Genomic DNA, 24,252 nt, shown 5'->3' with positions numbered 1-24,252 from the left:
TTTGATTTTCCGTTCACCGTTTACACCTGTTGTTTTGGGTCATCCCTGGCTAGTATGTCATAATCCTTCTATTAATTGGTCTAGTAATTCTATCCTATCCTGGAACGTTTCTTGTCATGTGAAGTGTTTAATGTCTGCCATCCCTCCCGTTTCTTCTGTCCCTACTTCTCAGGAGGAACCTGGCGATTTGACAGGAGTGCCGGAGGAATATCATGATCTGCGCACGGTCTTCAGTCGGTCCCGAGCCAACTCCCTTCCTCCTCACCGGTCGTATGATTGTAGTATTGATCTCCTTCCGGGGACCACTCCTCCTCGAGGTAGACTATACTCTCTGTCGGCTCCCGAACGTAAGGCTCTCGAGGATTATTTGTCTGTGTCTCTTGACGCCGGTACCATAGTGCCTTCTTCCTCTCCGGCCGGGGCGGGGTTCTTTTTGTTAAGAAGAAGGACGGTACTCTGCGCCCCTGCGTGGATTATCGAGGGCTGAATGACATAACGGTTAAGAATCGTTATCCGCTTCCCCTTATGTCATCAGCCTTCGAGATTCTGCAGGGAGCCAGGTGCTTTACTAAGTTGGACCTTCGTAACGCTTACCATCTCGTGCGCATCAGAGAGGGGGACGAGTGGAAAACGGCGTTTAACACTCCGTTAGGGCATTTTGAGTACCGGGTTCTGCCGTTCGGTCTCGCCAATGCGCCAGCTGTTTTTCAGGCATTAGTTAATGATGTTCTGAGAGACATGCTGAACATCTTTGTTTTTGTCTATCTTGACGATATCCTGATTTTTTCTCCGTCACTCGAGATTCATGTTCAGCACGTTCGACGTGTTCTACAGCGCCTTTTAGAGAATTGTCTCTACGTAAAGGCTGAGAAGTGCTCTTTTCATGTCTCCTCCGTTACTTTTCTCGGTTCCGTTATTTCCGCTGAAGGCATTCAGATGGATTCCGCTAAGGTCCAAGCTGTCAGTGATTGGCCCGTTCCAAGGTCTCGTGTCGAGTTGCAGCGTTTTTTAGGTTTCGCTAATTTCTATCGGCGTTTCATTCGTAATTTCGGTCAAGTTGCTGCCCCTCTCACAGCTCTTACTTCTGTCAAGACGTGTTTTAAGTGGTCCGGTTCCGCCCAGGGAGCTTTTGATCTTCTAAAAGAACGTTTTACGTCCGCTCCTATCCTCGTTACTCCTGACGTCACTAGACAATTCATTGTCGAGGTTGACGCTTCAGAGGTAGGCGTGGGAGCCATTCTATCCCAGCGCTTCCAGTCTGACGATAAGGTTCATCCTTGCGCTTATTTTTCTCATCGCCTGTCGCCATCTGAGCGCAACTATGATGTGGGTAACCGTGAACTGCTCGCCATCCGCTTAGCCCTAGGCGAATGGCGACAGTGGTTGGAGGGGGCGACCGTTCCTTTTGTCGTTTGGACAGACCATAAGAACCTTGAGTACATCCGTTCTGCCAAACGACTTAATGCCCGTCAAGCTCGTTGGGCGTTGTTTTTCGCTCGTTTCGAGTTTGTGATTTCTTACCGTCCGGGTAGCAAGAACACCAAGCCTGATGCCTTATCCCGTCTGTTTAGTTCTTCTGTGGCTTCTACTGATCCCGAGGGGATTCTTCCTTATGGGCGTGTTGTCGGGTTAACAGTCTGGGGAATTGAAAGACAGGTTAAGCAAGCACTCACGCACACTGCGTCGCCGCGCGCTTGTCCTAGTAACCTCCTTTTCGTTCCTGTTTCCACTCGTCTGGCTGTTCTTCAGTGGGCTCACTCTGCCAAGTTAGCTGGTCATCCCGGTGTTCGAGGCACTCTTGCGTCTATTCGCCAGCGCTTTTGGTGGCCGACTCAGGAGCGTGACACGCGCCGTTTCGTGGCTGCTTGTTCGGACTGCGCGCAGACTAAGTCGGGTAACTCTCCTCCTGCCGGTCGTCTCAGACCGCTCCCCATTCCTTCTCGACCATGGTCTCACATCGCCTTAGACTTCATTACCGGTCTGCCTTTGTCTGCGGGGAAGACTGTGATTCTTACGGTTGTCGATAGGTTCTCTAAGGCGGCACATTTCATTCCCCTCGCTAAACTTCCTTCCGCTAAGGAGACGGCACAAATCATTATTGAGAATGTATTCAGAATTCATGGCCTCCCGTTAGACGCCGTTTCAGACAGAGGCCCGCAATTCACGTCACAGTTTTGGAGGGAGTTCTGTCGTTTGATTGGTGCGTCCGTCAGTCTCTCTTCCGGGTTTCATCCCCAGTCTAACGGTCAAGCAGAGAGGGCCAATCAGACGATTGGTCGCATACTACGCAGCCTTTCTTTCAGAAACCCTGCGTCTTGGGCAGAACAGCTCCCCTGGGCAGAATACGCTCACAATTCGCTTCCTTCGTCTGCTACCGGGTTATCTCCGTTTCAGAGTAGTCTGGGTTACCAGCCTCCTCTGTTCTCATCCCAGCTTGCCGAGTCCAGCGTTCCCTCCGCTCAAGCGTTTGTCCAACGTTGTGAGCGCACCTGGAGGAGGGTGAGGTCTGCACTTTGCCGTTACAGGGCACAGACGGTGAGAGCCGCCAATAAACGCAGGATTAAGAGTCCAAGGTATTGTTGCGGCCAGAGAGTGTGGCTTTCCACTCGCAACCTTCCTCTTACGACAGCTTCTCGTAAGTTGACTCCGCGGTTCATTGGTCCGTTCCGTGTCTCCCAGGTCGTCAATCCTGTCGCTGTGCGACTGCTTCTTCCGCGACATCTTCGTCGCGTCCATCCTGTCTTCCATGTCTCCTGTGTTAAGCCCTTTCTTCGCACCCCCGTTCGTCTTCCCTCCCCCTCCCGTCCTTGTCGAGAGCGCACCTATTTACAAGGTACATAAGATCATGGACATGCGTTCTCGGGGACGGGGTCACCAATACTTAGTGGATTGGGAGGGTTACGGTCCTGAGGAGAGGAGTTGGGTTCCGTCTCGGGACGTGCTGGACCGTTCACTCATCGATGATTTCCTCCGTTGCCGCCAGGATTCCTCCTCGAGTGCGCCAGGAGGCGCTCGGTGAGTGGGGGGGTACTGTCATGTTTGTCATTTATTATCATGTCTTGTCCCTGTGCTCCCCATTCTATTCGTTTCCCTCTGCTGGTCTTTTTAGGTTCTTTCCCTCTTTCTATCCCTCTCTCTCCCCCTCCCTCTCTCACTCTCTCGCTCTCTCTTCTCTCTATCGTTCCGTTCCTGCTCCCAGCTGTTCCTATTCCCCTAATCATCATTTAGTCTTCCCACACCTGTTCCCGATCCTTTCCCCTGATTGGAGTCCCTATTTATTCCTTTGTGTTCCGTTCCTGTCCTGTCGGTTCCTTGTTTAGTATTCACCGTGCTGTGATTGTGTATCGCCCTGTCCTGTCGTGTTTTTGCCTTCATCAGATGCTGCGTGTGAGCAGGTGTCTCTGTCAGCTACGGCCTGCGCCTACCCGAAGCGACCTGCAGTCTGTGGCCGCTTCTCCTGTTATTCCCCTCTACAGACTAGAGGATTTCTGTTATTCCCTGTTTGGACTTGAATAAACTCTGTTTCTGTTAAGTCGCTTTTGGGTCCTCTTTCACCTGCATGACAAATAGACTGAAACACAAAAGCAAATGTACACTGGAGTTGCTTACCAGGAAGACAGTGAATGTTCCTGAGTGGCCAAGTTACCATTTTTACTTAAATCTGCTTGAAAATCTATGGCCAGACTTGAAAATTGTTGTCTAGCCATAATCAACAACCAATTTGACAGAGCTTGAAGAAATTTGAAAATAGTTATGGGCAAATATTGTACAATCCAGGTGTGCAAAACTCATAGAGACTTACCCAGAAAGACTCACAGCTGTAATCACTGCCAAAGGTGGTTCTAGAATGTATTGGCAAAGGGGGTGTGAATACTTATGTAAATGATCTATTTTTGTATTTCATTTTTAATAAATTTGCAAACATTTCTAAAAACATGTTTTCACTTTGTCATTATGGGGTATTTATTGTGTTGATGGGTGAGAAGAAAAATCTATTTAATCCATTTTAAATTCAGGCTGTAACACAACAAAATTGAATAAATCAATGGGTATCAATACTTTCTGAAGGCACTGAATTATAAGAAATATTACTGTATGGTGGGAAAACTACTCATAAGGCAGTCCAATGTTAATATACAAAAGCTTTGTTTGAACATGCGTGGGGAAATCTATTCAATTGTAATGGCGTTCGTCTGTTGAATGAAGAAAGTCGGACCGAAATGCAGCGTGTAGGTTACTCATGACTTTAATGAACAGAATAGCGGTACATGAAATAACTGAAATACAAAAACAACAGAACGGAATGTGAAACTAATTACAGCCTATCTGGTGACTACAACACAGAGACAGGAACAAACACCCACGAAATACAAAGCGAACTCAGGCTGCCTAAATATGGTTCCCAATCAGAGACAACAATAAGCACCTGACTCTAATTGAGAATCGCCTCAGGCAGCCAAACCTATACCACACCCCTAATCAGCCACGATCCCAAATAATACAAACCCCAATACGAAAACACAACATATAAACCCATGTCACACCCTGGCCTACCCAAACATATAACAAAAACACAAAATACAATGACCAAGGCGTGACAGAACCCCCCCCCCCCCTAAGAGCATAGGGAGGGTCCGGGTGGGCGTCTGTCCATGGTGGCGGTTCTGGCTCGGGACATGGACCCCACTCCATTAATGTCCTATTTCCTCCCCTTCGCGTCCTGGGATAATCCACCTTCTCCGCCGACCATGGCCTAATAGTCCTCACCCAGATCCCCACATAACTGAGGAGCAGCTCGTGACAGAGGGGCAGCTCGTGACAGAGGGGCAGCTCGGGACAGAGGGGCAGCTCGGGACAGAGGGCCATCTCAGGACAGAGGGGCATCTCAGGACAGAGGGGCATCTCAGGACAGAGGGGCATCTCAGGACAGAGGGGCAGCTCGGGACTGAGGGGCAGCCCGGGACAGACGGGCAGCCCGGGACAGAGGGGCAGCTCGGGACAGACGGGCAGCTCGGGACAGAAACAGCCCGGGACTGAGGGGAAGCCCGGTACTGAGGGGAAGCCCGGTACTGAGGGGAAGCCCAGTACTGAGAGGAAGCCCAGTACTGAGAGGAAGCCCAGTACTGAGAGGAAGCCCAGTACTGAGAGGAAGCTCAGGCAGGTAGTAGGCTCCGGTAAATCCTGGCTGGCTGGCGGAACTGGAAGAGTCAGGTTGTCTGGCCGATCTAGAAGATCATGGCTGACTGGCACTTCTGGTGGATCTTGGCAGACTGGCACTTCTGGCGGATCCTGGCAGACTGGCAACGCTGGGCAGACTGGCGGCGCTGGGCAGACTGGCGGCGCTGGGCAGACTGGCGGTGCTGGACAGACTGGCGGCGCTGGGCAGACTGGCGGCACTGGGCAGACTGGCGGCACTGGGCAGACTGGCGGTGCTGGCGGCGCTGGGCAGACTGGCGGCGCTGGGCAGACTGGGAGCACTGGGCAGACTGGGAGCACTGGCGGCGCTGGGCAGACTAGCGGCACTGGCGGCGCTGGGCAGACGGGAGACTCCGGCAGCGCAGGAGAGGAGAAAAGCGCTGGCTGCGCTGAACAGGCGAGGCGCACTGGAGGCCTGGTGCGTGGTGCTGGAACTGGTGGTACTGGATCGAGGACACGCACAGGAAGCCTGGTGCGGGGAGCTGCTACCGGAGGACTGGTGTGTAGAGGTGGCTCTGAATAGACCGGACCGTGCAGGCGCACTGGAGCTCTTGAGCACCGAGCCTGCCCAAGCTTACCTGGCTCGATGCCCACTCTAGCCCGGCCAATAGGAAGGGCTGGTATGTGCCGCACCTGGCTCTGCACCCGCACTGGAAACACCGTGCGCTCCATAGCATAACACGGTGGCTGCCCGGTCTCTCTAGCCCAACGGTGAGCACAGGGAGTATGCGCAGGTCTCCTACCTGGCATAACTATTCTCCCTTCTAGCCCCCCCCCAATAATTCTTTTGGGCTGCTATTCCGGCTTCCAACCGCGTCGCCGTGCTGCCTCCTCATACATGCGCCTCTCCGCTTTAGCCGCTTCTATTTCTTCCTTGGGACTGCGATATTCTCCAGGCTGAGCCCAAGGTCCTTTACCGTCTAATTCCTCCTCCCATGTCCAATTCTCCAAGTGGTGCAGCCTCTCCCACTGCAACTGCTCATCACGATTAACAGGGAGAGTAGGCTCAGGTATGACTCCTGACTCAGCCACTCTCTCTCTCTGCGCTTTCCCCCAATAAATATTTGGGGGTTACTTTCGTTTTTCGCTCTGCGTCGCCGTGTTTTCCTTTTAGACTCCATTCGTCTATAGCCCTCTTCGCACTGCTGCAGGGAATCCCAGGCGGGCTCCTGCACTTGCTCTGGGTCGGCCGCCCACCTGTCGATTTCTTCCCACGTCGTATACTCCATGCTTCTGCTGTCCATAACGTCCTCCTTTAGCTTCTGCCAGTTTACACACTGCTCGGTCTGTGAGTGGTGGGTGATTCTGTAACAGCGTTTGTCTGTTGAATGAAGAAAGTTTGACCGAAATGCAGCGTGTAGGTTACTCATGACTTTAATGAACAGAATAGCGGTACATGAAATAACTGAAATACAAAAACAACAGAACGGAACGTAAAACTAATTACAGCCTATCTGGTGACTACAACACAGAGACAGGAACAAACACCCACAAAATACAAAGCGAACTCAGGCTGCCTAAATACGGTTCCCAATCAAAGACAACAATAAGCACCTGACTCTAATTGAGAATCGCCTCAGGCAGCCAAACCTATACCACACCCCTAATCAGCCACGATCCCAAATAATACAAACCCCAATACGAAAACACAACATATAAACCCATGTCACACCCTGGCCTACCCAAACATATAACAAAAACACAAAATACAATGACCAAGGCGTGACATCAATTCGCTATTTGTTCTCACAGACAGACATCTTATACAGAGCGTGGATGGGTGGGGTGTTTCACCGTATTTCCACCGGGGTGGTGATGGAGGATGATCGCGTTACAGCCGTGCGTAATTGGCCGACTCCGACCACGGTGAAAGAAGTGCAGCGATTTTTAGGGTTTGCCAATTACTACCGGAGGTTTATCGGGGGTTTTGGTCAGGTGGCTGCTCCCATCACCTCACTGCTGAAGGGAGGACCGGGCAGAGCTTTCAGTCGTCTGAAGGAGCTGTTCACCAATGCGCCCGTGTTGGCGCATCCGGACCCCTCTACGCTCGGGCGTGCCATCCAAACTCCGCCTGTGTGCTTTCTTTTCGAGCAAGCTCAGCCCAGCGGAGCGAAACTATGATGTGGGGGACCGGGAGTTGTTAGCTGTAGTCAAGGCTCTGAAGGTGTGGAGACATTGGCTTGAGGGGGCTAAATACCCTTTTCTCATCTGGACTGACCATCGTAATCTCGAGTACATCCGGGCAGCTAAGAGACTAAATCCACGTCAGACTAGATGGGCCATGTTTTTTACTAGGTTCCAGTTTACCCTCACATATCGGCCAGGCTCCCAAAACACCAAAGCTGACGCACAGTCTCGCCTCTATGATACCGAGGAACGGTCAGTAGAGCCAACTCCCATCATACCACCGTCATGTCTCGTGGCACCGGTGGTATGGGAGGTGGACGCTGAGATAGAGAGGGCCTCACGGTCAGAGCCGGCTCTTCTTAACTGTCCAGTAGGGACCAAGTACATGCCGAGGGTGGTCCGGGACAAGCTGATTAAGTGGGCTTATACTCTTCCCTCCTCGGGTCATCCTGGTATCAAGAGGACAGTGCAGAGTCTGAGAGGGAGATACTGGTGGCCCACACTGGCTAAAGACGTGAGATTTTATGTCTCCTCCTGCTCAGTGTGTGCTCAGAGCAAGGCTCCTCGGTACCTACCTAGAGGGAAATTACAACCCCTCCCCGTTCCACAACGGCCGTGGACACATTTATCGGTGGATTTTCTTACCGACCTTCCCCCGTCCCAGGGAAGTACTACGATCCTGGTCGTTGTGGATCGGTTTTCTAAGTCCTGTCGTCTCATTCCGTTGCCCGGTCTTCCTACGGCCCTGCAGACTGCTGAGGCTTTGTTTACCCATGTCTTCCGGCACTATGGGGTGCCTGAGGACATTGTCTCTGATCGGTGTCCCCAATTCACGTCCAGAGTGTGGAGGGCGTTTATGGAGAGACTGGGGGTCTCGGTTAGCTTAACCTCAGGTTTTCACCCCGAGAGTAATGGGCAGGTGGAGCGCGTTAACCAGGATGTGGGCAGGTTTCTGCGGTCCTATTGTCGGGACCGGCCTGGTGAGTGGGCAAGGTATGTTCCATGGGCCGAACTAGCCCAGAACTCCTTACGCCACTCCTCTACTAACTTGTCTCCTTTTGAGTGTGTGTTAGGTTACCAGCCGGTCCTGGCTCCATGGCATCAGAGTCAGACCGAGGCTCCTGCGGTGGAGGAATGGGTACAGCGCTCCAAGGACACCTGGAAAGCCGTTCAGGACTCATTATGGTTAGCGGGAGAATGGCAGAAGAGGAGCGCTGACCAGCACCGCAGTGAGACCCCCGTGTTTGCACCGGGGGACAGGGTCTGGCTCTCGACCCGAAACCTGTCTCTCCGCCTGCCCTGTCGGAAGCTGGGGCCGCAGTGTGTGGGGCCGTTCAAAGTCCTGAGGAGAATAAACGAGGTGTGTTATAGGTTACAACTTCCTAGGTATTACTGTATTAACCCCTCGTTTCATGTGTCTCTCCTCAGGCCGGTGGTGGCTGGTCCCCTGCAAGAAGGTGAGGTGCCTGAGGTCCCTCCGCCCCCCTCTGGACATCGAGGGGCCCCCGGCGTATACAGTTCGAGGCATTCTGGATTCGAGACGCCGGGTGGGGGGCCTACAGTACCTCATGGACTGGGAGGGGTACGGCCCGGATGAGAGATGCTGGGTTCCGGTGAGGGACATTTTGGACCCTTCTCTCCTGATAGAATTCCACCGCCTCCACCCGGATCGCCCAGCACCTCGTCCTCCGGGTCGTCCTCGAGGACAGTGGCGGCGCGCTGCGGCAGCCGCGCGTCAGGGGGGGGGGGTGCTGTCACGACTTCCGCCGAGGTTGGCTCTCCTGCCCGTTCAGGCGGTGCTCGGCGGTCGTCGTCACCGTCCTACTAGCCACTACCGATCCCTTTTCGTGTATCTGTTGGTTTTGTCTGATTGGTTTCACCTGTGTGTTGTTTAGTTAATTAGTGTTTGTATATAATGTAGGTTGTCCCGCCCTTGTTTTGTGCGGGATTGTTTATTTTGTCATTCATTTCATCTGTCGGTGTTATTGTGTTTCTTATTCTCCGGTTAGTCTGTTATCCTGTGTTGGATAATTTCAGCCTGTGTGTATTTGGGTTGACCGTGTTTATTTTGTTCACTGGAGAATAAACTTTATATCGCTATCTGCTCTCTGCGCCTGATTCCACCCACCTTGATTAGACGTGACACAGACACCCATACCTACCCCTGGTGGCATGTCTTATGGGGTCTCTCCACAGTCCATAACGAATTCAAGGCAATAATGGGGATCCGAATAAACCAATAAGCACCATAAAAGGGGCCATTTATTACAATGTACACCATTTATTAGGTACACCATCCCGTTCACGAAAATGGTTCGCTCCTACAGACAGGATTCAGTTGGCCGTGGCTTGCTTTACAAAGCATGCATAGAGGCATACAGCTACTGTTTAATTAGACATTAGAATGGGCAAAACGATTGACCTAAGCAACTTTGAGTATCGTATGATCGTAGATGTTAGGCGCACTGGTTCCAGTATCTCAGAAACTGCCAGCCACCTGAGCTTTTCACACACAACAGTGTCTAGGGCAGTGGTCACCCACTGGTCGACCACGATCAACTGGTCGATCTCCAAGGCATTCCTAGTTGATCACCAAACATTTCTGTTAAAAAAACTACGATAACGCTTTGCGTTCCTATTTTTTAAATTCAGTTTGTGCTGTTGGCAATAGGTGCAATTCAGCAGCCCGAACACCGAAGGTAAAGTGTTCCCATTTTGAACCATTTCATGTGTCTGAAGAAAAAACTCTGCCCACCTGGCATGATCAGAGAGTATATCAAGTGCACCTATAGGCCTACAAGTGAGTATAGCAAAGTGTTCTAACAAGCTTGCGTTATTATTTGTGACTTGTGTTTTTCTTATATCGAGGAATATTTCACTTTCTCTGGTTATAGAGTAACAACATTAATTGGTGCATGAGGCAGAAATACAACCCTGTCCTCAAACATGTACATCAGAAGTTATGGGCAAAGACAGAAAACATCCACATCAAATGTAATATTTTTCTTCATAAAATAACATGGGAAAACAACCACTTTTTGTGCAGTATTAATTTACCATACTTACAAACCACTTAATGGAAATGGACATTACTGGATTGTACATTGGCTGGTCATCTAGGTTTGTACCTGTAGACTTTCCATCACCATGAAGAAAAACAATGTACAATACAGTAATTAAGTACATTGAGACATCAAGTGGTTTTTGATGATGTGATGATGTGGCTCACTTGGTAGAGCATGGCACTTGCAACGCTAGGGTTGTGGGTCTGATTCCCACGGGGGACCCGTATGAAAAAGTATGGATATGTATGCACTCACTACTGTAAGTTGCTCTGGATAAGAGTGTCTAGTAAAATGAATGAATAGACCATTTCTGGAGGCACATAGACATAAGTTGCATTTACAAAGTGTTTCAAGAAATTGGAAAACAAGTTTTTTTATATTCTACAAGTATTACCAGATTAAATGTTTGTACAGATAATTGTCATACTCAAGTTAAAAATGCTGGTAAACATTCAAATACAAATACATGTAGTTTTTTTTATCACAAAAGTGGGCCTTTACTAGTCCTGAATTAGCAGACCGATATAGACTCCCAAACTACTTCCCTCGGCTATGCTAGTGGCGGTGGTGAATTGGTGTGGGAAATGTTTTCCTGGCACACGTTAGGTACCTTGATACCAATTGAGCAACGTTTGAACTCATTCCAGGGCACCCGGTCCTTCACAGAGAAAAGAGCATGGCTTCCCGAGGGGATGGCCTCAGTTTTACGGGCTCCTGATCAAATGGGCTGTTTTACATAATGTTTCCTCCATCGTTTCTTATGACCAAAAAGAGCTTCTGGACATCAAAACCGCAATTACTCACATTGAACTGGGTGAGGATTTTTTTATTAATGAGTCGGAGGCGAAGGATATACTGCTCCTCCCGGACCAAGCCCAAATCCCTGCCATTTGTATTAAGAGGAGACGCCGTTACAGAGGTCGTAGAACCAGATGCCTGGCGAGGGTGCGCTGGTAAGATCAGTGGTGGTGTGTGTGTCTGTCAACAACAGCTGGTGCACAATCTCTAATATTAATGTCTCAAGGTTATGCTCGACTGAGTTAGAGTACCTCATGATAAACTGTAGACCACAATATTTACCAATAAAGTTTTCATGTACAGTTGAAGTTGGAAGTTTACATACACTTTGGTTGGAGTCATTAAAACTTGTTTTTCACCACTCCATACATTTCTTGTTAACAAACTATAGTTTTGGCAAGTCGATTAGGACATCTACTTTGTGCATGACACAAGTAATTCTTCCAACAATTGTTTACAGACAGATTATTTCACTTATAATTCACTGTATCACAATTCCAGTGGGTCAGAAGTTAACATACAGTAAGTTGACTGTGCCTTTAAAATGCTTGGAAAATTCCAGAAAATGATGTAATGGCTTTAGAAGCTTCTGATAGGCTAATTGACATTATTTGAGTCAATTGGAGGTGTAGATGTGGATGTATTTCAAGGCCTACCTTCAAACGCAGTAACTCTTTGCTTGACATCATGGGAAAATCAAAAGAAATCAGCCAAGACCTCAGAAAAACATTGCAGACCTCCACAAGTCTGGTTCATCCTTGGGAGCAATTTCCAAATGCCTGAAAGTACCACGTTCATCTGTACAAACAATAGTATGCAAGGATAAACACCATGGGACCACACAGCCATCATACCGCTCAGGAAGGAGACGCGTTCTGTCTCCTAGAAATGAACGTAGTGCAAATCAATCCCAGAACAACAGCAAAGGACCTTGTGAAGATGCTGGAGGAAACAGGTACAAAAGTATCTATATCCACAGTAAAACGAGTCCTACATCGTCATAACCTGAAAGGGCGCTCAGCAAGGAAGAGGCCACTGCTCCAAAAAGGCCATAAAAAAGCCAGACTACAGTTTGCAACTGTACATGAGGACAAAGATTGTACTTTTTGGAGAAATGTCCTCTGGTCTGATGAAACAAAAATAGAACTGTTTGGCCATAATGACCATCGTCATGTTTGGAGGAAAAAGGGGAAGGTTTGCAAGTCGAAGAACACCATCCCAACCGTGAAGCACGGGGTGGCAGCATTATGTTGTGGGGGTGCTTTGCTGCTGGAGGGACTGCTGCACTTCACAAAATAAATGGCATCATGAGGAAAGAAAATTGTGAGGATATATTGAAGCAACATCTCAAGACATCTGTCAGGAAGTTAAAGCTTGGTCGCAAATGGGTCTTCCAAATGGAAAATGAACCCTGGCATGCTTCCAAAGTTGTGGCAAAATGGCTTAAGGACAACAAAGTCAAGGCATTGGAGTGGACATCACAAAGCCCTGACCTCAATCCAATATAAAATGTGTGGGCAGAACTGAAAAAGCTTGTGCGAGCAAGGAGGCCTACAAACCTGACTCCGCTGCTACTCTCTGTTTATTATCTATGCATAGTAACTTTAACTCTACCTACATGTACATATGATCTAAAATACCTCGACTAACCCGTACCCCTGCACATTGACTTGGTACCTCTCATATAAAGCATCGTTATTTTAATTGTTTTCTGTTACTATTTTTCCTTTAGTTTATTTAACACATTTTCCTATTTACTTTTTTGAAACTCTGCATTGTTGGTAAAAGGGCTTGCAAGTAAGCATTTCACGGTAAGGTCAACATCTGTTGTATTCGGCGCATTTGACAAATATATTTGATTTGACACCTTAAATCCATGCCCACAAAGAATTCCGGATGTTCTCAAGGCAAAGGAGGGTCCGACCCGGTACTAGATGGGTGTAACTAATAAACTGTCCACTGATTGTAATATCTTTTGAATTAGTTATCGACATTGCAATGGTTTGAAACGTGGGCTATTATTTTGAAGGTTTTAATTATTACTATACGAAAGTGATGTCATTATTTGTGCTCCTGGTAGTAGGTGAGCACGAATGATTTATGTATAATTGGTGCGCATCCAAACAAGCCAGTCCAACATGGCGTCGTTGTCTTCACCTCTACGCATTTGCCGGGGTATCCTGAGGGAGATACGAGCGATTAAAGGACCGGAATACAAACAATCTTTGGCATACAATTATGTTTTAGATCAATTCCGTAAAAACCAGGTAAGTCATGTTGATGAGTAAATTAGGTTAGCTAGCTACAACTTTAATGAAACCACGACATCTATCCACTATGGTAACGTAAGCTAATGTAGCTAACTTAGCTAGATTGCCGTGGTTAAAAAATGTGTTTGCTACCCCAACCACAATTTAGCCATCCTGGAACGGGTTATCTTCAAGAATAAGCTGCCTTGGTGACTTTGTTATGGGACTAATTTGCTGAATTACAGCGATCAACTAACGTTATCCAATGGCAGCACCAGGTTAGTATCATTGGTCCTAACGTTACTAGTAACTTGGCTGGCTTCCCAAGCCAAGGTGACCGTCACGAGCCTGTGTCTTAACGTTAACATTAGTGCTACTTTTCCTCCTATGCACTATTATTAGGCCTAGATATTGCAGGACTACCGGCTTGAAATTCATAAATAACCATGGTCAATGTTCAGTTGCTGCAGCAGTGCAGAAATGTACAGTGATTCTCAACAGCAGACGCTTCAGAGAGCTTTGGGGTACCTGAAACGGCAGGATAACAACTAGGTAACAAATTGAAAAACAGCAGGCCAAAATATTTCACATTTAATTTAGTGATGCACCGATATTACATTTTTGGCCGATATCCGATATTTTCCTTGCCAAAAGAAAAACTATACAGAACTGATATTTAAAATGTTTGCACCCTTTTAAGCATTCCAGTACAGTTAAATAGTTAAAACACACACATGGACGCGGTGGTCTAAGGCACTGCATCTCAGTGCAAGAGGTGTCACTACAGTCCCTGGTTTGAAGCCAGGCTGTATCACATCCGGACGTGATTGAGAGTCCCATAGGGCGGCACACAATTGGCCCAGCGTCGTCCAGGATAGGCCGTCATTGTAAATAAGAATTTGTTCTTAAAACTGACTTGCCTAGTTAAAAAAAGGTTACACACACTGACCAAAAAGTTATTTTGTTGGCATTTACGTGTGTCCCCATTACCAGTAAAACATAATCAAAACGTATTTCTTTCACTTACTTGCTGTGCTGTTTCGTTGTTCATTTGTTCAGTCGTTTCTTTCTCAACCAGGATTTCTATGGTACGCATGTCAAAAAATTAGCACTATTTGACCTATCAGGACCTGAATTTGTCTAAACGTCACATAATAATTGAACATATTCATTCATTTTTTAAAACATAGTTATTACACATTGATTACACTATCACTCGTATTTCATATGTCACAACGACTCATCGATGCATATGCTATGATGCTGTTAAAGTTGTCTCGCACACCTACAGTGCTGGTCATTTAAAAAAAGAAAAGCTAGCTAGCTCATGGATGCAAACAATGTTCTTCCCCAAAAACATAGCAAAACGACATCTGTTTCAGTAGCTATAGTTTCAACTAAAGTAACCAGAATTTATAAGACAGTTCTTATTTGATTAATGGTGGTTGAACCCATCTATGTGAAGCTAGCCACGATAAGGATTGAGCCACAATAGTGGACTTTGCGGTTAGCCTTCAAAATAAAAGTATGTCATTGACAATGATGTAAATTAATACAAATGGTTTAATTATGCCATACTTTAATTTTGAAGGCAAACCGGTAATTCCACTATTGTGACTAATCCTTATTGTGGCTAGCTTCACAACACATAACCCAGCGGTTGAGACTCACTAGCCAGATGAAGCTAGCTTGCTGCTTATAACGTTAGCCTTGGGCAACAGGGTTAACTTCTTGACGCTACCCATCCCTTAAGCGGGATAATTGTCATCAGCTCCCGCTGAATAGCATAACGCCACAGTCAAATAATATTACAAAAAAATATTCATATTCATGAAATCACAAGTGCAATATTGTAAAACACAGTTTAGGCTTTTGTTACTCCACCTGTCGTCTCAGATTTTGAAAGGATGCTTTACAACGAAAGCAATCCAAGCGTTTAAGTTTATCGATCGCATGACAAAACAAAAATAGCATCCGGTAGCTTGGTAACGAAAATCAGAAAAGCAATCAAATTAATCGTTTACCTTTTGATCTTCGGATGTTTTCACTCACGAGACTCCCAGTTACACAACAAATGTTCCTTTTGTTCCATAAAGATTATTTTTGTATCCAAAATACCTCTGTTTGTTTGCCGCGTTATGTTCAGAAATCCACAGGAAAGAGCGGCCACGACAACTCAGACAAATTCCAAATAATATCCATAATGTCCACAAACATGGCAATACTAAAGTGCCTATAAGAACATCCAATAGTCCAAGGTTAATGAAATACAAATGGTATAGAGGGAAATAGTCCTATAACTACAACCTAAAACTTGTTACCTGGAAATATTGTTAAAAGGAACCACCAGCTTTCAAATGTTCTCATGTTCTATGCAAGGAACTGAAATGTTAGCTTTCTTACATAGCACATATTGCACTTTTACGTTCTCCAACACTTTGTTTTTGCATTATTTAAACCAAATTTAACATGTTTCATTATCTACTTGAGGCTAAATTTATTTTATTGATCTATTATATTAAGTTAAAATAAGTGTTAATTCACTATTGTTGTAATTGTCATTATTACAAATACATTTTCACAATTAAAAAAAAAGATTGGCCGGTATATCGGTATCGGCTTTTTTGGTCCTCTAATAATCGGTATCAGCGTTGAAAAATCATAATCGGTCGACCTCTACTTCTTACGGCTGAAATCACGTTAAAACTTCTTGTGACTAGCAATCCCGGATCCGGGAGCGTTAGCCTCAACCGAATTAACATAACGCAGCGGACATAAATACCCCTAGAAAATGTTCCTATTCATGAAAATCACAAATGATATGTATTGAGACACAGCTTAGCCTTTTGTTAATCACACTGTCATCTCAGATTTTCAAAATATGCGTTACAGCCAACGCTAGACAAGCATTTGTGTAAGTTTATCATGGCATAATGCTATGCTAGGCTCTGCTGGCAGCAGGCAACATTTTCACGAAAATAAGAAAAGCAATCAAATTAAATCATTTACCTTTGAATAACTTCGGATGTTTTCACTCAGGAGACTCTCAGTTAGCAAATGTTCCTTTTTTCCAATAATATTATTTTTGTAGGCGAAATTAGCTCCCGTTTGTTCATCATGCTTGGCTGAGAAATCAACCGGAAAATGCTATCACTACAACGCTAAACGTTTTTCCAAATTAGCTCCATAATATCGACAGAAACATGGCAAACGTTGTTTAGAATCAATCCTCAATGTGTTTTTAACATATATCCGTCGAGGCAATTGGTGTCTCATAATAAGCGATTGGAAAATAAGGCTACCTCAGTATTTTACGCAAGATTTTCTGCGGGAGACATCAGGTGACCACTTGCTAAATGTGGTCCCTTACGGCTATTCTTCAACAGAAATGCGTAAAAAAGACGTCATAATGCTGTAGAAAACGTAAGCTCATTTGTAGCTCATTCACAGCCATATAAGGAGTCATTAGCATGAGGCGGTTTCAAAAAATGCAGCACTTCATGATTGGATTTTATCTGGGTTTCGCCTGTAACATCAGTTCTGTTGCACTCACAGACAATATCATTGCTGTTTTGGAAACGTCAGCGTGTTCTATCCAAAGCTGTCAATTATATGCATAGTCGATATTTTGTCACGAAAAGATGCTCTTGTTTAAAACGGGAACGTTTTTCATCCAAAAATTCAAATATCGCCCCCTAGTCGTAAAAGGTTAACAGGATCGATTTGACAACAGCCAGTGAAATCTCAGTTTACATTGGCGCGTAATGTTTTGCCTCCAAAACATCCTGTGATTTTGCAGAGAGCCAAAACAATTTACAGGAATACTCACCATAACACTTGTATCTTTTATCAACATTTATGCATAGAATTAAAGATGTATTTCTCCTTAATGCAACCGCTGTGTCAGATTTCAAAAAAGATTTACGGCAAAAGCACACCATGCGATAAAGTCCATTTATGTCCAAATACCTCCTTTGTGTTTGCGTTTAGTCCAGTAATTCAAATGCACAAGGCGCGAGCACTAAGTCCAGATGGAAAGTCAAAGTTCTATTACAGTTCGTAGAAACATGTCAAACAATATATAATCAATCTTTAGGATGTTTTTATCATAAATCTTCAATAATGTTTCAACCGTACAATTCCTTTTGTCTTTAGAAATGAAAAGGAACAGAGCTTGTGCGTGACTAAACGAAAGGCTTTCAACCAGCTCTTATTCGCTCCCCCTTCACAGTAGAAGCCTGAAACAAGGTTCTAAAGACTGTTGACATCAGGTGGAAGCCGTAGGAAGTGCAATCGGACCAAATTTACACTGTATATTGGATAGGCAATCACTTGAAAAACTACAAACCTCAGATTTCCCGCTTCTTGGTTAGATTTTTCTCAGGTTTTCACCTGCCATATGAGTTATTTTATACTCACAGACATCATTCAAACAGTTTTAGAAACTTCAGAGTTTTCTATCCAAGTCTACTAATAATATGCATATCTTAGCTTCTGGGCCTGAGTAGCAGGCAGTTTACTCTGGGCATGCTTTTCATCCGACCGTGGAAACAGCGCCTCCCAGCCATAAGTTAAACTAGATATCTGTCGATTTATTTTTAGTTAATATCGTCTGATTCCGATATGCATCCCTAATTGAATATCTGTTTGACAGGCATTGACATATTGTGAGTGTCATTGAATATGGTCTGATGTTGGTGTATTTTTTTTGTGACCGTGGGCCTGAGAAAAAAGATTGGCTTGTTATATCAATCTAATCATAGCATTCCTTTCCTCTTGGCAAATGTGTTACCAACCATTCAAACTCATAAACTTAACAAAAGTAGGCTTCATTCAAACATTGGCCAAGAATACTCAGCAAAATGGTAAGGCCATAGCCCAACCATGAGATGGGACATGATCCTGTCTTCATGCAGTAGACTATATATATGCACCCTGACCCCAACGACTACATCCTTTTTAGTTAGTAGATGTAATGTAGTATACAACGTAAAGTTAGCCATTTTTCCCAATAAATGTAATTTCTCATGCTTTGTGAACAACAGGTCATTTTCCAACAATGTAGAGAGAAAGATGATTAAAAAAAAATGTAAATGACATGTTGACACGAGGAATAAATACACTGTGAATAAAAATAATATGGCTATATACAGGAAGTAGTACCAGCGAGTTGATGTGCAGGAGTAAGAGGTCATTGAGGTAGCTTGCATATATGTAGGGGTAAAGTGACTAAGCAATACGATGGGTAATACAGTAGCGTCAGCTATGTGGAGAGTATGAAAGTCTGGCTCTGGTGTCAGTGTGTGTTGGGATGTAAGTGTGTGTGGGTAGAGTCCAGTGTGTGCATCGTCAGTGTAAGAGAGTTGGTGCAAAGGAGGGTCAATGCAGGTAGTCCGGCTTGCCATTTGATTAGCTATTTCGCAGTGATAGGTTTGGATTTCTGAACTTTAAATGTTATTAATCATTAGTTGTAGTAAAGACCGGAGGGGTGCCATAGCCGAGGGACTACACCAGAGGTTTATGGTTCTGTAGGAAGAAATGTATATAGTGGGTGCAATTAAGCTTGGAATGTACTGAGTGTAGGGAAAGCGATCACATGGTATGCATTGATAAGGGGCGAGAGGCATGGATTAGTGATGAAGGGGGATGAGGTCAGGTCGCGTTGCGGGAGAAAGAAAAGTTTCTGGCCTGTATCACTTAGTTTCCTGCCTAGCAATATAGATGCAATGTTTGTTCAGGTGTGTAGGAGGAGACTCCGCTTAACCTGTTACTCCTACCCCCTACTTTTTCGAACATTCTGTTAAAAATCGCGCAACATTTCAGCGCCCTGCTGCTCATGCTAGGAATATAGTATATGCATATGATTAGTATGTGTGGATAGAAAACACTCAGACGTTTATAAAACTGGTTAAATCACGGCTGTGACTATAACAGAACGTGCGTTTCATCGAAAAGCGCAGGAAAATCTGATTACTGAAAATGGAAAAATATATCCATCCGCCACTGCAACCCATTGTTAAAGGCGAACCACATTAAATGGGGCTGAGGTTGCAATACCTACAGCTTCCACACAATGTCAACAGTCTTGTCATTTGCCTAGGCTTTGTTTCGTGGTCAAACGAAGAAGAGACAAGCCATTTGTTCAGGTCTCCGACCGGATATTTTGGTTGTGATTTACCCGGACATTATTTCCAGACGTACCCCATATAGAATATACAGAATATACATCTTGCCTCAGGTGATCAGATTTGATCGCTTATTAACAACATGAGGGTGTAGCTTTAATTCAATACCCTGCATGTGTAATCACTATTGGGTCTTTTGTCCGATTAAATCGGTCCATATAGCCTAGATATCGATCTATGAAGACTGTGTGATAAACGGAAAAACGTAACGTCAAACGTCAAATCTGACTTGTTGCCTGGATTCACAACGAGTGTAGCTTTAATTCAATACCCTGCATGTGTATTTTAATGAACGTTTGAGTTTGAACTAGTACTATTAGCATTTAGCGTAGCGCATTTGCATTTCCAGATGTCTAGATGGGACGCCTGCGTGACAGGTAGGAGCAAAAGGTTAAGAGGGCGGCAGGGTAGCCTAGTGGTTAGAGCGTTGGACTAGTAACCGAAAAGTTGCAAGTTCGAATCCCCGAGCTGACAAGGTACAAATCTGTCGTTCTGTCCCTGCACAGGCAGTTAACCCACTGTTCCTAAGCTGTCATTGAAAATAAGAATTTGTTCTTAACTGACATGCCTCGTTAAATAAAGGTAAAATTTTAAAAAAGAGAAAGGGTTAAATATCAGTGCTTGTGTATACAATGTATTTGTCTAATGCAGCTGTATTGATCCTCTGGGAAGAATCAACTTGGTTTGAGCTTTCATAGTGTCCGTTGTGTTTTTACTCTGAGAATTAGAACCTAACAGTAATCTTATGGCTTGGCGGTAGAAGCTGTTCAGGATCCTGTTGATTCCAGACTCTGTTATCATATAGTTATCATATGTATATTTTTGAGGTACTCAAACATATAGTGTCCAACATCTGCTCCCCGGGTGCCGATGACATCAATTAAGGCTGCCTCCCGCACCTCTGTGATTCAGTAGTTGGGTTAAATGCGGGAGACACATTTCAGTTTAATGCGTACATTTGTGCAACTGACTAGGTATCCCCTTTCCTTTAGAAAGTCTACACCTCCAACTTTTTTCACATTTTACTGCCTTAAAATTCAATGGATTAAAAAAAAGAATTCTACAGATCTAACAACTTACTCCTCATTTTAAAATTGAAAGAATTTAAAAAACGGGGGGTTGGACAAGTCTCCAACCCCCCTGAGTTAATACTTGGTGGAATCACCTTGGGCAGCTGTGAATCATTTGGAATAAGATTCTACCAACCTTTTCCAACTCTTTGGGTTACATGCACTCAGTTGCTAGTTTATTAGGTACACCACCCTGTTCAAGAAAATGGTTAGCTCCTAGAGACAGTGAGTCACGTGGCCATGGGTTGCTATATAAAGCAGGTATCAAGGCATTCATTTTAATGTTTGATTGAATGTTAGAATTGTCAAAACGAGTGACCTAAGCTACTTTGAGCATGCTATAATCGTCGGTGCCAAGCACACCGGTTCCAGTATTTCAGAAGCGACCGGCCTCCTGGGCTTTTCACGCATGACGGTGTCTAGGGTTTACCGAGAATGGAGCGACAAACATCCAGTCTGCGGCAGTCCTGTGGGCGAAAACGGCTTGATGATGAGAGGTGGAAGGAAAATGGCAAGAATCGTGCAAGCTAACATGTGGGCCACCAACAGGGAAATAACGGCACGGATCAAAAGACATATGAAAGAAGCACAGCCCAGGCAAAAAGCAACAGAAAAACCCACCTCCGTCTTCTGAAAACCTAACCCTGGAGTAGTTTTATTTTTCAGTGGGACAAATTTTAATGCAAAAGACACACCAGAATGGCTTTCAAAAGTGGTTTATGTTCCTGAATGGTCCAGTTTCAGTCCTGACTTGTCTCAGCTGTAGATTTTTTGGGGGGTATTTTTGATTTTTTTTAATTAAGCAGATTTAAGATTTTAAATATTGCTGTCCATCAATGATGACCAAATTTACTGAGCTTGAGAAATGTTGATTTTTAAAACTATGGCTATGCAGTATTTTTACCTTAAGAGTTGTGCAAAGTTGGTAGAATCTTAATTAAAGTTATTCACAGCTGTAATGGTTGCCAAAGATGATTCCACCAATATTAAACCTCTTAGTGCAGAGATCCCGCAAGCGGGATCAAATTCGACAACATCCTGTGAAATCCGAGTGCGCCAAATACAAAATCGCAATATTAGACATTCATGAAAATACAAGTGTCATACTTGATTCTTTAGCTTAAAATTTTGGTAATTGAACTGTCAGATTTCAAGAAGGCTTTACGGCGAAATAAGTATTGCATTCGATTGTCTGAGGACCCCGCCTCACGTTAGCATATTTTCCAAACCAGCACAGCAAATAGCGATTTAAAATAAATCACTTTTGAAGATCTTCCTCTGTTTGCAATCCCAAGGGTCCCAGCTACACAATGAATGGTCATTTTGATAAAGTTATTCTTTATGTCCCAAAAACACAGTTGAGTTGGCATCATTGAATTCAATAATCCAGTCCTTCAACATACATACAAAGGATTCCACAAAGTTACCAGCAAAGTTCGTCCAAACGATGTTTTTATTAATCCTCAGGTTGTCTAATATCTAAATAAACTATTTCAGACGGAGATTACCATGTTCAATGGCAGGGAAAGAATTGGAAGTCATTCAGAGCTCCAAAAACATATTTTCCGGATTGATTTTCCTTGGGTTTTCGCCTGCTATATCAGTTCTGTTATACTCACAGACATTATTAGTTTTCTATCCAATTCTACCAATTATTTGCATAGCCTAGCTTCTGAGCCTGAGTAACATGCAGTTTACTTTGGGCATGTCAGACAGGTGGAAATTCAGGAAACTAGCCTTACTCGCAGAGGTTAACTCTGGGGTGTGAAGACACACAACCAAGATATCTTGTATTTGTTTATAATTTGGAAAAATGTTCGATACATTTCTTTCACTTTGAAATTGTACAGTATTGTAAAAGGGATTAAAAAAACATTAAAATCCCTTTTTTAGATTAAGGCAGCAAAATGTGAATACAAGGGGGAGTTTACATTCACTCGGCACTTTATATTTCAATAGTAAATATATCATATCTATTTGCAAGTGTAATTGCTGCATAAATTCACCTTCAAGATGGCGACGTTAGTGTCATTGTTACGCATGGTTTATACATGCTTTTTATCTTAATTCTGACCATATTTTGTTTTAGATCACTGGGGAGAGATATTGTCGTGCTCAGGAGGAGGCCCTCCATGCTTCGCACAGCTACCTCTGTCTGCTCACCTCCACCCGGCAACACATTGCTCTCTACGACATGTACCATGGGAAAGGGCAGCGTGACACAGAGGAGATGGCAGGAATTGTGGGGCTCAGGCTGCCCACCCAGCCTGGAGGGAAGGGCTGGGAGAAGTGAGAGAAGGGATGGGAGAAGACTCGCGTACAACATCAGAGGGTTGTAATCATCACGCTGGACCTAATGCTATTTTGCTCTTTTACAAAACAGAGGAAGAGATTAAGGCTGCAACGAACAAGGACTGTGAATTGTGATTATTCAAGGGAAGATCTAATAGCTTTGAAATATGTGATTCCCAGCTTTCCCCATCACTTTGTGTCTGTCTTGAGACAATGGCTGTAATTTAAAATCTTTGTAAATACAATGGGACAAATTCTGTCAATTAAAGTATTAATCACTTTTATCGGCAATGTGTATGCTGCTTAATTATCTGCTAATAAAACATAACCAATTAAATAATGATATCCCTTTTAACCTCAATTCAGTAAGGTTTACTTGGAGCAACGTATGATGTACAGGTAAAGCACTAATACTCGGCAGATAAAACCGATGATAACGAACTAGGTCATAGGTATATTTTAAAGGACATCAGGCAATTCAAATTCCTGGTTAATTAAAATATTAAGCATTACAAAGGGTATGATAAATCAGATGGATGGATCATTGCGTGGCCTTTGATATTTTAAATGTTTTGTTCTTCACTACCCTTTGGTCAGTGGTTTAAACAGTGTGAAGACCAGCCAACAGTGAAATAAAGGAAAGGTCTTAGATAATGCTAGGGCATGTAACATACATAAGAGAAGTATAACAATATGCATTATTTTTGTCTCGTGTGGGCGTTTTATTAGAGTATTACCAGCACAATGGAAAACGGCAGGAGTTGTATTGCTTTGTACTGGCAGATTCATTTGTTTCATTGTGTCCATGGCAACTGGCATTTCTACCAACTCCACATTTTTATCTGCAGTCTTTTGCCATTTTTTTATGCGAGTAACATGTATTAGCTTCTGGGAACGGTTTTTTTTCGTTCTTTGCCCTTTGCTGCTATGTTTTCATCCTGGATTATTGTTAAAAAAGAGCCTCGTCGTTAACTGTGCCCCTATTGGACTCCATTCTCTTCTATTCATCCCATTTTCTTAGTTAAATCTGTGTATCTGCGTAACTCTCCCCATTCCATTTGTTACACGGTGACTAAGATTCTTCTGTGTGGGTTTAAATAGATTGACCCTAGAGCTACGCAGCACACTGACACATCGGGACAAGAAATATGCTTGCACATGCGCGGCAGCACCCACCGTCCACATGCATGCAGTGGGAATGTAATGCATAGTGGCATACCAACAGATAGCGTCAAATTATATCGTTATAAAGTCGCAAAATAACACGCGT

The 24,252-nt window shown here is 44.5% G+C and overlaps 1 protein-coding gene across 1 annotated transcript; it reads left to right on the top strand.

Annotated features, from left to right (window-relative positions):
* The first annotated feature begins 13,118 nt into the window (after positions 1–13,118).
* LOC124015033 (protein FMC1 homolog) lies at positions 13,119–23,327 on the top strand. The gene is made up of 2 exons (XM_046329896.1): positions 13,119–13,453; positions 22,780–23,327. Exons 1-2 carry the CDS (start codon positions 13,325–13,327, stop codon positions 22,981–22,983), a joined length of 333 nt encoding a protein of 110 aa, XP_046185852.1. The 5' UTR covers positions 13,119–13,324; the 3' UTR covers positions 22,984–23,327.
* Positions 23,328–24,252: the final 925 nt, after the last annotated feature.

Source organism: Oncorhynchus gorbuscha, linkage group LG26, assembly GCF_021184085.1.
Source record: "Oncorhynchus gorbuscha isolate QuinsamMale2020 ecotype Even-year linkage group LG26, OgorEven_v1.0, whole genome shotgun sequence".
In the NCBI taxonomy this organism is placed as follows: Eukaryota; Metazoa; Chordata; class Actinopteri; order Salmoniformes; family Salmonidae; genus Oncorhynchus; species Oncorhynchus gorbuscha.
The sequence above is the reverse complement of the archived record's forward strand: the minus strand, read 5'-3'. Positions and strand labels throughout refer to the sequence as shown.

Coding starts and splice junctions, on each gene's coding strand:
- LOC124015033 (XM_046329896.1), top strand. CDS start 13,325: ATGGCGTCGTTGTCTTCACCTCTACGCATTTGCCGGGGTATCCTGAGG. Junction 13,454..22,779: donor ATCAATTCCGTAAAAACCAG/GTAAGTCATGTT, acceptor ATTTTGTTTTAG/ATCACTGGGGAGAGATATTG.